General features: G+C 38.5%; 1 protein-coding gene across 1 annotated transcript in view; it reads left to right on the top strand.

Moving 5' to 3' along the window:
- MANBA (mannosidase beta) overlaps positions 1–12,658 on the top strand; it is a 136,938-nt gene that overhangs the window by 73,078 nt on the left and 51,202 nt on the right. The window contains exons 9-11 of the mRNA XM_081252712.1: positions 395–512; positions 2,138–2,224; positions 5,565–5,732. Of these exons, the coding sequence (XP_081108838.1) occupies positions 395–512; positions 2,138–2,224; positions 5,565–5,732 (373 nt within the window). The remainder of the gene's footprint in view (positions 1–394; positions 513–2,137; positions 2,225–5,564; positions 5,733–12,658) is intronic.

Here is a 12,658-nt window from a genome sequence, read left to right as displayed (position 1 = left end):
TGTGGGGAGCTTCTTGCCTTTTGGGGGGTCTGAGGTCTTCTGTCAGCGTTCAGTAGGTGTTCTGTAGGAGTTGTTCCACGTGTAGATGAATTTCTGATGTATCTGTGGGGAGGAAGGTGATCTCCGCGTCTTACTCTTCCGCCATCTTCCTCCGGGGGACCCATAATTTTTCTATAGGTTTGTTTATTTAATGTGGTTACAGTTAATGTGTATATAATTTTGTCTCACTTTCTTCACTTAGCGTTGTATCCAAACCATCATAATTTAAAAATGTGTCCTTCTAACAGCTATTTGAAATGTGTTCATCAACCACAATGTGTTTTTTTTAATCTTTTTTTTTTTTAACATCCCCAAGGTTTCAAACTGGCTTTTGTTTTTAAAACTTCTTCTGTAGATTACGGCTCCTTTTGCAGTCTGTTGTGGATGCTAACATGAATGCTCTCCGGGTTTGGGGAGGAGGAATTTATGAGCAGGATGAATTCTATGAACTCTGTGATGAACTAGGAATAATGGTGAGTAATTGACAGCTCATTATTTTCTTTGTTGATTTGTTACTGTATCCTCTGTTTGACCTCCAGTGTTCTGAGTGGGTGATATTGCCTATTCCTTTGTGTTATTTTTTCGTTGAAGTGTAGTTGATTTACAATGTTATGCTAGTTTCAGGTGTACAGTGAAGTGATCCAGTTATACATATATATGCATATTCTTTTCCTTTATGGTTTATTACAGGATATTGAATGTAGTTCCCTGTGCTATACAGTAGGACCTTGTTGTTTATCTGTTTTATATATAGTAGTTTGTATCTGCTAATCCCAAATTCCTAATTTATCCTTCCCCAGCTCCTTCCCCTTTGATAATCATAAGTTTGTTTTCTATGTCTGTGTTTCTATCTCATAAATAAATTCATTTGTGTCATGTTTTAGATTCCACGTTTAAGTGATATCATAGCCCATTCCTTCTTTTCTCAGAGCCAGGAATGATGTTCCACTTTTCTGCAAAGGAATAAATGGCATCTCGCAAACCCTGAGCCATAGTTGATAGTGAATATCATAATTATTTTAAATGATAGACATTCTGCATATTGGTTATATCTAAGCGTATATCTATATTTTCTTTGTAATTATCTTTGTGATAGGAGGGTAAGCATAAAAAAGAAAATAAAATATTAAAAAGTTTTAACTTTAAGGAGATCTAACAAGACCTAGAGAGAAGAAAAATGATAAAATTAAATTTTAAAAGCTGTGCTTAATATTATCATTAAGTACTCTGAACATAGTTTGCATTGGTGAGGGTTAAGCAAAGGAAATATAGTCTTTTAGTTCTCGTGTTACAGTTCTAAAATACAAAGCACTTCATAGCAGAGTAGTAATTTTAATAATATTGACAATGCTGATGGTCATGATGATGTGACAATATTCTGTAATATTCCAGGCATTGTTCTCAGCGCTCTGCAGCTATTATTGTATTTTAGCTTCATGCCCACTCTATGAGGAAGTTACTGTTGTTCTCTATCCCCGTTTTACAGGTAGGGAAACTGACACGTGGAGAGGTTAACTAGCCCAAACTCACACAGTGGGTATATGGTGGAACTGAAGTTCTGAGTCAGTCCAACAGATTTAGGCTCTGTGCTCTAAACTACTGCATCATAATGGCCTCCCTAGCAATGCACTTAAGTGGTTTCATTTCTAAACTGTCCATGTAGTGATCCTTTTGGCCATGAAGTTAATTCCTTTATAAACAAAATATGTTTCTTAACAGTCTGGGCCATCACTCAGTACCAAATTCCTGGTGAAAATCAGAGTGAATCAGGAGTGAGGAGGGGTTGGGAGAAAGCTTCTTACTGAATTTCATACTCCCCTCAGCACAAGCACTGTTTCATTATTTGAATTCCCCTTTCTTCTTTTTCTTTTCTGCCTACCTAACATTTTCTCTTCTCAGGTTTCCCTACAGTTCCAGAGAGTCTGTGAGTGCCTTTCCCAGTGCCTCATGCCTTGTGATGCTCAAATGATCACACTCATCGGGCTAACTTGATTTTTCATTTGCATGAAAGATAATGCCCAAAGTTCAGAATGAAGAATTTCTTTCTGTGCAGTAACATCTATGGAAGTGCTATATTGCCTTTTATTTGATTTGATAGATATGGCAGGATTTTATGTTTGCCTGTGCGCTTTACCCAACTGATCAGGATTTCATGGATTCAGTGAGAGCAGAAGTTGCTTACCAGGTATGTTATTACCATTTCAAGTAGAAGTAAAGGCTTAAGTTTTAGTTCTGCCTTTTGTTAAACCTCTCCTTGTTTCTTCTTTTTTTAAAAAACTTTTATTGAAATATAGTTGATTTACAGTGTTGTGTTTAGTTTCTTCTCCTTATTTCTTTTTGTTCTCTTTACTAAATCCCATGAAAAAAATCAGTCAGGTAATTGACTACCTAGGCGATTCCACCCAGTCTCATGACTTTAACTCTACCTATTGGCGGATGACTGTCAGATTTATTCCTGGCCCTGATTTATCTGCTGAATTCCTGGTTCTTTATTATCCAGCTGCCTACTTGGTGCCTCTACTTGGAGGTCTAATAGGAATCTCAAATGTAACATGTCCAAACCAAACTTATATTACCTTCCCCAGACTTGCTTTTCTTGCAGTTTTCCCCACCTCAATAAATGGCGATGCCAGTCTTTGAATTTCTCAGGTCAAAAATTTTAAGTGATTCTTGACTCCTTGATTTCTTTTACATTCCACATATAAACACTTTTATATTTATCGATCTATGAATGCAAAGAAGTGATTATATCCTAGCTCTGTCCACTGAAAAGACCTAGAAACAGTGAACAACCTAGTCATATTGAGCATTCTTTTTTTTTTTTTTTTGGCGGTACGTGTGCCTCTCACTGCTGTGGCCTCTCCCATTGTGGAGCGCAGGCTCAGCGGCCATGACTCACGGGGCTCACGGTCCCACCCGCTCCACGTCATGTGGGATCCTCCCGGACCAGGGCACGAACCCGTGTCCCCTGCATCGGCAGGCGGACTCTCAACCACTGCACCACCAGGGAAGCCCTTGAGCATTCTTATATTGAAATAATCTTTCCCACTAAGAGAAGTGTTCTTAGAGAAATGGCTGATACCAAGTCTGGGACAGGAAATATACTAGATGATCCTGAAATATTTTGGCATACCAATAACAAGGAAGCTATCAAAGATATGTTAAAAGAACTTTGATGAGACTCTGACCAACCAAAAGTGGGACAACTTGAAATTCATTAAGGATAAGAATGTCAGTGGATCGAAATCCATCAAGTATGTTAAAATCCACGAGCTCGTAACTAGAGTGTCTGTGAATGTATTTTTGTGTGAAAACCCAAAAGAAGTGAAAAAAAAGATTATTATAACATTCAAGATAGTGGTTACTTTTGGAAGGAAGGAGGGACTATGATTAGGAAGGGGTACATGAGGGCTTCTGGGGTGCTTGGTAAAGTTTTCTTTCTTAGTCTGGATTGTGTGTTACAAGTGTGATTGCCTTATAATCATTCACCATGTCATAATTTGTTTTCTGTAGTTTTCTGAAGTTTAGAAAGTGAACATTGAATCGTCCCTTGCTCAGAGCCCTCCAGAGAAAATTAAAGATCCTCACCATGCACTATCCTGTCTCAGCCTCCCTCTCCAGCCTCATCAAGCACCATTTTCCCCGTACTCTCTGTGCCCTTGATCGCCTTCTCTATTACCCTCTCCTGTGGACCACTTCGCTCATTTTTTTCTGGCCCATCTTACCTTGGGCATGACTCCCTGGGAAAAAGCTTTTTATGTCTGCAAGTCTAGATTAGGTCATTTTCCCTTTGCGACATATATCACACTTGAAATTACTTTTTCAATATTTTGTCACTGCATCAAAATTATAATATCCCTGAGGCCTAGGGCATGTTCCTCCCTGTATATCCCCATGATCTGGCTGTATTATTCATCAGATGTATAGATGGATGGATGAATTAATAACTTTTAAAATATTAATTATAGTTATGTAGGTTGTAAACATTTCAGTTTTATTTTTAATTTTCTTTCACATAAGTAAAATATGATATCTATGTGTTTTCAATTCTTTTATATATTTTAAAGAGGAGAACTTTTTAATGCAGAGTTTATTAAAATTTTAAAGGAAAGCTTGCCAGAAAATTCTAGGTCAGTTTGAAGGGTGTGTGTAGCACAGAGTCACTGAAGCTTTTTGTCTCTTCAGTATCTGTGTTTGTGTTTTCATCAGTACCATAAACATTCGTTTCACAGTTGGTCACAGCCCTCACTTAACGTGGGCAAATACAGAGGCAAATAAGGAAATACTGTTTATAAGACTGGTTAAGAAAAAACACAAGACTTTAATTTTTTAAGTGAGATATATATCTTTAAGATATCCTTAATGCATCTCTACTTCATGTATGGGTTACTTCACATATTGAATGGAGACCACAGAGAGAACATCAGCTGGGATCCATCACGTAATCATCCATTACAGTGCAAGAGAAGCTATAAATACCAATGAGGTTATATTGCTAAAACATGTTCGAAAATCTCTTGACCATTGACTCACTCCGTTGTTGGCAAAGAGATTTAATTGCCTTCTTCTGCTGGGCTACATCTTCCAGTGTGTCAGAAGAACTGGATCCTTAAGACCTTTATGTAGGGCTGGCAGTGAGCCCAGTTTATGCAGACCTCAACTCTTAAGGCAGGCAAGATTTTCAGATTCCCTAATTTCTTCTTCTATGTTTAGATATATTCAGTGACTTACTTGTAGTTGTGGCATGCGGGCTCTGGAGTACAGGTTCAGTAATTTTGGCGCACGGGCCCAGTTGCTCCGCAGCATGTGGGATCTTCCCGGACCAGGGCTTGAACCTGTGTCCCCTGCATTGGCAGGCGGATTCTTAACCACTGCACCACCAGGGAAGTCCAGTTGATTTCTTAAGACAGGACATTGATAGTTATTTCAGGGGACAGCCTCTTGATGTCCTAATCTTTTTTCCTTTAGAATATTCCATATATTTGTCCTTAACTTTCAGAGTGTCTCTGGTACTCACTTGCTTTGTAAAACCCTCTCTAACTGTCCTCGTGGTTTTCTGATCTTGGTGGAAACTGTGGGAACTTCAGTCCCTCTCTCAGCAGTAGTGTTTGTTCTGCCTCATTTGTTTCTTCACAGAAAACTCCAACTTGCTCTTGAGAAGCTAAGCCCTGTAATGTAACGTCTCCTGCCTTTTGTATTTCTTAGAATCTTTTTGTGGCAAGTCAGATAATGATGAGGTTGATTTATTTTTCTCTTTTAATGAAAGGGATTACATTTTCTTTAGTTATATGGTGAGAAGAGGAACCCAATTTTCTCAATGTTTATAAAATCTAGATAAAAAGAATCTCAGCGATTTCTTAAAATGTCTTCCCACATGTAACATTACTGCTCATTTTCTGATGAGTTCCTGGTAAGTAAAAATACATGTGCAGAAAGACAATGGCTATAATTTTATGAGTAATTACAGCTCTGAGCTTTCTTATGTTGAGCATTTGAAAATTATTTTATGTTTTCTTCAATTTTAGGTCAGGAGACTGAAATCTCATCCCTCCATCCTCACATGGAGTGGAAATAATGAAAATGAAGCAGCGCTGGTGTTGAATTGGTATGGTATACAGTCCAGCCACCTGTCTACCTACATCGATGATTATGTGACACTGTATGTGAAAAACATCCGAAGGATTGTCCTCGAAGTAAGTTCAGACATACTTCGGAGATGTTGCAGGTTCGGTTCCAGATATCACAATAGAGAGAATATTGCGATAAAGCTAGTCGCATGAATTTTTGGTTTCCCAGTGCATAGAAAAGTTATGTTTATACTATACTGTAGTCTATTAAGGGTACAATAGCATTATGTCTTAAAAAACAATGTACATACCTTAATTTAAAAAATACTTCATTGGTAAAAATTGCTAATCATTATCTGAGCCTTCAGCGAGTCATAATTTCTTTGCTGCTGGAGGGCTGTGCCTCGATGTTGATGCTGCCGACTGATCAGGGTGGTGGCTGCTGAGGGCTGGGGTGGCCATGGGAATTTCTCAAAATGAGACAGCGACCAAGTTTGCCACATCGATCGACTCTTCCTTTTAGGAGCTGTTTTTCTGTAGCATGCAAGGCTGTTTGATAGCATTTTACCCACAGTAAAACTTCTTTCAAAACTGGAGTCAATTCTCTGAAACTCTGCCATTGCTTTATCAACTAAATTTATGTGATGTTCTAAATTCTTCATTACCATTTCAACAGTCTTTACAGCATCTTCACTAGGAGTAGACTCCATCTCAAGAAACCCCTTTGTTTGCTCATCTGTAGGAAGCAACTCCTTATCTGTTCAGGTTTTATCATGAGATTGAAGCAATTCTTTCACATCTTCAGGCTCCACTTATAATTCTGGTTCTCTTGCTATTTCCACCACACCTGCTGTTTCTTCCTCCACTGGAGTCTGGAACCCCTCAAGTCATCCATGAGGGCTGGAATCAACTTCTTCCAAACTCCTGTGAATGTTGATACTTTGACCTCTTCCCATGAATCATGAATGTTCTTCATGGCATCTAGAATGGTGAATCCTTTCCAAAAGGTTTTCAGTTGAATTTGCCCAGATCCAGCGGAGGAATTTCTACCTATAGCCTTACAAAGTGTATTTCCTAAATGATAACACTTGAAAGTCAAAATTACTCCTTGATCCACGGCTGCAGAATGGATGTTGTGTTAGGAGGCATGAAAACATCATTAATCGTGCTGTACGTCTCCATCAGAGCTCTTGGGTTGACCAGGTGTGTTGCCAATGAGTCATATTTTGAAAGAAATCTTTTTTTTTCTGAGCAATAGGTCTCAACAGTGGTTTTAAAATATTCAGCAGGGGCTTCCCTGGTGGCACAGTGATTGAGAGTCCGCCTGCCGATGCAGGGGACGGGGGTTCGTGCCCCGGTCCGGGAGGATCCCACATGCCGTGGAGCGGCTGGGCCCGTGAGCCATGGCCGCTGAGCCTGCGCGTCCGGAGCCTGTGCTCTCGTGAAAAAAAAGAAAAAAAGAAAAAGAAACAAAAAATTCAGCAAACAGTGCTGTAAACAGCTGTGCTGTCATATAGGCTTTGTTGTGCCACTGATAGAGATAGGCGGAGTAGACTGAGCATCATCCTTCAGGGTCCTCAGATTTTCAGAATGGTAAATCAGCATATTGCTAAATGAGCAACTTAAAAGTACAATAGCCCTTAACAAGAGAGTCAGCTTGTCCTGTGAAGCTTTGAAGCCAGGCACTCATTTCTCCTTAGCTGTGAAAGCCCTAGATGGTGTTTTCTTCCAATAGAAGGCTGTTTCATACGTTGAAAGTCTGTTGTTTACTGTAGCCACCTTTTTAAATTATCTTAGCTAGATCTTCTAGATAACTTGCTGCAGCTTCTATTATACATCAGCACTTGCTGCTTCACTTTGCTTTTTGATGTTATGGAGACGGCTTCTTTCCTTAAATCTCATGAACCAACCTCTGCTGGCTTCAAACATTTCTTCTGCAGCTTCCTCACCTCTCTCAGCCTTCATAGAATTGAAGAGAGTTAGGGCCTTGCTCTGGAATAGGCTTTGGCTTAAGAGAGTCTGTGGCTGTTTTGATCTTCTATCCAGAATTTCTCCATATCAGCAATAAGGCTGTTTTGCTTTCTTATCATTCATGTGTTCACTGGAGTAGCACTTTCTATTTTCTTCAAGAATTTTTCCTTTGCATTCACAACTTGGCTAACTGCCTGGTGAAAGAGGCCTAGCTTTTGGCCTATCTTGGGTTTTGACGTGCCTTCCTCGCTAAGCTTAATCATTTCTAGCTTTTGATTTAAATGAGAGACACGTACTCTTCCTTTCACTTGAACACGAAATTGGCCTACTTTCAATACTGTGTGTCTCAGGGAACAGGGAGGTCTGGAGGGAGGGAGATGGGGGAATGGCTGGTTAGTGGAGCAGTCAGAACACACACAACACATATGGATTGAGTTTGCCATCTTATATGGATGGATCTGTGGTGCCACAAAAGAATTACAATAATAATATCAAAGATCACTGATTACAGATCACCATAACAAGTAAAATAGTTAAAAATTTGAATTATTGCATAAATTACCAAAATGTGACACAGACACAGAATGAACAAATGCAGTTAGAAATGGCACTGATAGACTTGCTTGATGCAGGGTTACCAGAAACCTTCAATTTGTAGTAACAGTTGTATGCCTGTCATGCTTTTTAATGAAGTCGAATTTAAGAATCTGTCTTAAAAATGGATCAGTATGGGGCTTCCCTGGTGGCGCAGTGGTTGAGAGTCCGCCTGCCGATGCAGGGGACACGGGTTCGTGCCCCGGTCTGGGAGGATCCCGCGTGCCGCGGAGCGGCTGGGCCCGTGGGCCATGGCCGCTGGGCCTGCGCGTCCGGAGCCTGTGCTCCGCAGCGGGGGAGGCCACAGCAGTGAGAGGCCTGCGTACCCCCCCCCCCCAAAAAAAAAAGGATCAGTATGAATATTGATATTATTTATTCTGTCCTGTTTTTAGCGTGGCCTTCAGCAATTTTAATGCAGAGTAGTCTATTATAATGCTGCAACATAGGAAAGGATTCATGAATTGTGGACTTCTTTGAGAACTAATGTGTCTGTGAAACTCGCCATCCATACACCCATATTACGCTTAGAATTGCAAGTTGTCATGGACTCTTTGGAGCCCATCCATGAATCCCCAAAGGCTGAGAATCTCTATATTAAATGACTCATTGATATACCACTTCTTTTTTCCCCCATTTTTTGGTTCTTTAATATATTAATATACTGACTACTGTGAATTAATTTTCTAATGATAAGCTAGTTGTAATCTAAGCTCTATTTGGTTATAATGCCTTGTTCTTTTGCTCTGCTAGATTTGATTTGCTAAGATTTTGGTAGAATTTAAAATTTCATATTCACAAGTGAAATTGGTATGTGGTAAGAATTGTAAATTCAAATGCCTAGAGGAGCCAAATCTGTTTTAAAAAGTTGAGTCAAGTGGAGTAGTTGAGGTTCACAAAGAGAGAAGAGGGGACTGTGGTAATAGGAGAATGGCTGTTGGGTCTCATAACATTTATATTCAGCATTAAAAAATGCTATCTAAACATAATTGGCAAGAAAGGTTTGGCCCATAGAACCCAGCTTGTAGCATTTGGTGTGTATGTGTTTGTGCTCACCTCGCAGAATGAGTTAGGGGCCTTTTCCTTTTTAATATCTAGGAATACAATAGAGATTATGGGTTTTATTGAGACAAATTCACCCATGTAACAGTCTGGGCCTAGTGCCTTTGGGGGGCATAGATTTTATTGTAATTTATCTTTTTATTGAAGTATAGCTGATTTACAATGTTGTGTTAATTTCTGCTGTACAGCAAAGTGATTCAGTTATACATATATATACATTCTTTTAAAATTATTTTTTCCTTTATGGTTTATCATAGGATGTTGAATGTAGTTCCCTGTGCTGTACAGTAGGACCTTGTTGTTTATCCATCCTATATATAATAGTTTGCATCTGCTAACCTCAAACTCCCAGTCCACCCCTCCCCCACCCGCCTTCCCCTTGGCAACCACAAGTCTGTTCTCTATGTCCTTGATTCTGTTTCTGTTTCGTAGATAGGTTCATTTGTGTTAGATACCACATTTAAGTGATAACATAATGGTATTTGTATTTCTCTTTCTGACTTACTTCACTTAGTATGTAATCTCTGGTTGTGTCCATGGTGCTGCAAATGGCATTATTTCATTCTTTTTCATGGCTGAGTAGTATTCCATTGTATATCTATACCACATCTTCTTTATCCATTCATCTGTTGATGGACGTTTAGGTTGTTTCCATGTCTTGGCTATAGGGATGCATGTGTCTTTTTGAATCATAGTTGTGTCTGGATATGTGCCCAGGATTTCTGGATCAAATGGTAATTCTATTTGTAGTTTTTTAAGGAACCTCCAGACTATTCTCCATAGTGGCTGTATCAGTTTGCATTCCCACCAACAGTGCAAGAGGGTTCCCTTTTCTCCACACCCTCTCCAGCATTTGTTGTTTGTAGATTTTCTGATGATGTCCACTCTAACTGGTGTGAGGTGATACCTCATTGAAGTTTTGATTTGCATTTCTCTATTAGTGATGTTGAACAGCTTTTCATTTGCCTCTTGGCCATCTGTATGTCTTCTTTGCAGAAATGTCTATTTAGGTCTTCCACCCATTTTTGGATTGAGTTGTTTGTTTTTTTGATATTGAGCTGCATGAGCTACTTGTATATTTTGGAGATTAATCCTTTGTCTGCTCATTTGTTTTAAATTATTTTCTCCCATTCTGAGGGTTGTCTTTTCATCTTGTTTATAGTTTCCTTTACTGTGAAAAAGCTTTTAAGCTGCATTAGGTCCCATTTGTTTATTTCTGTTTTTATTTCCATTACTCTAGGAGGTGGGTCAAAAAAGATCTTGCTGTGATTTATGTCATAGAGTGTTCTTCCTATGTTTTCCTCTAAGAGTTTTATAGCATCCGGTCATACATTTAGGTCTTTCATCCATTTTGAGTTTATTTTTGTGTATGGTGTTAGGGGGTGTTCTAATTTCATTCTTTTACATATAGCTGTCCGGTGTTCCCAGCACCACTTATTGAAGAGACTGTCTTTTCTCCATCACATATCCTTGCCTCCTTTGTCATAGATGAGTTGACCATAGGTTCATGGGTTTATCTCTGGGCTTTCTATCCATTTCCATTGATTATATTTCTGTTTGTGTGCCAGTACCATACTGTCTTGATTACTGTAGCTTTGTAGTATAGTTTGAAGTCAGGGAGTCTGATTCCTCCAGCTCCATTTTTCTTTCTCAAGACTGCTTTGGCTATTCGGGGTCTTTTGTGTCTCCATACAAATTGTAAAAAATTTTTTCTAGTTCTGTGAAAAATGCCATTGGTAATTTGATAGGGATTGAACTGAATCTGTAGATTGCTTTGGGTAGTATAGTCATTTTCACAATATCGATTCTTTCAATCCAAGAACATGGTATATCTCTCCATCTGTTTGTGCCATCTTTGATTTCTTTCATCAGTGTCTTATAGTTTTCTGAGTACAGGTCTTTACCTCCTTACATAGGTTTAATTGCTAGTTATTTTATTCTGTTTGTTGCAATGGTGAATGGGATTGTTTCCTTAATTTCCCTTTCTGATATTTTGTTGTTAGTGTATAGGAATGCAGGAGATTTTCTATCCTGCAACTTTACCAAATTCATTGATTAACTCTAGTAGTTTTCTGGCGGCATCTTTAGGATTCTCTATGTATAGTGTCATGTCATCTGCAAACAGTGACAGTTTTACTTCTTTTCCAATTTGTATTCCTTTTATTTCTTTTTCTTCTCTGATTGCCATGGCTAGGACTTCCAAAACGTTGTTGAATAATAGTGGTGAGAGTGGACATCCTTGTCTCGTTCCTGATCTTAGAGGAAATGCTTTCAGCTTTTCACAACTGAGAATGATGTTTGCTGTGGGTTTGTTGTATATGGCCTTTATTATGTTGAGGTAGCTTCCCTCTATGCCCACTTTCTGGAGAGGTTTTATCATAAATGGGTGTTGAATTTTGTCAAAAGCTTTTTCTGCATCTATTGAGATGATCATATGGTTTTTATTCTTTAATTTGTTAATATGGTGTATCACACTGATTGATTTGCGTATGTTGAAGAATCCTTGCATCCCTGGGATAAATCCCACTTGATCATGCTGTGTGATCCTTTTAATGTGTTGTTGGATTCTGTTTGCTAGTATTTTGTTGAGGATTTTTGCATCTATATTCACCAGTGATATTGGTCTGTAATTTTCTTTTTTTTTTTTTTGTAGTATCTTTGTCTGGTTTTGGTATCAGGGTGATGGTGGCCTCATAGAATGAGGTTGGGAGTCTTCCTTCCTCTACAATTTTTTGGAAGAGTTTGAGAAGGATGGGTGTTAGCTCTTCTCTAAATATTTGATAGAATTCACCTGTGAAGCCATCTGGTCCTGGACTTTCGTTTGTTGGAAGATTTTAAATCACAGTTTCAATTTCATTACTTGTGATTGGTCTTTTCTTATTTTCTGTTTCTTCCTGGTTCAGTCTTGGAAGGTTACATCCTTCTAAGAATTTGTCCATTTCTTCCAGGTTGTCCATTTTATTGTCATAGAGTTGCTTGTACTATTCTTTTATGACACTTTGTATTTCTGCAGTGTCCGTTGTAACTTCTCCTTTTTCATTTCTAATTTTATTGATGTGAGTCTTCTCCCTCTTTTTCTTGATGAGTCTGGCTAAAGGTTTATCAATTTTGTTTATCTTCTCAAAGAACCAGCTTTTAGTTTTATTGATCTTTGCTATTGTTTTCTTTGTTTCTATTTCATTTATTTCTGCTCTGATCATAATGATTTCTTTCCTTCTACTAGCTTTTGGGTTTTGTTTATTCTTTTTTCTCAGTTCCTTTATATATAAGGTTAGATTGTTTATTTGAGATTTTTCTTGTTTCTTGAGGTAGGATTGTATTGCTATAAACTTCCCTCTTTGAACTGCTTTTGCTGCATCCCATAGCTTTTGGATCGTCGTGATTTTGTCGTCATTTGTCTTTAGGTATTTTTTGATTTCCTCTTTGAT

Source organism: Mesoplodon bidens (genome assembly GCF_964165515.1).
Source record: "Mesoplodon bidens genome assembly, chromosome: 1".
NCBI classification, from domain to species: domain Eukaryota; kingdom Metazoa; phylum Chordata; class Mammalia; order Artiodactyla; family Ziphiidae; genus Mesoplodon; species Mesoplodon bidens.
Note: the sequence above shows the minus strand (reverse complement) of the source record. Positions and strands in the feature narration are given on the sequence as shown.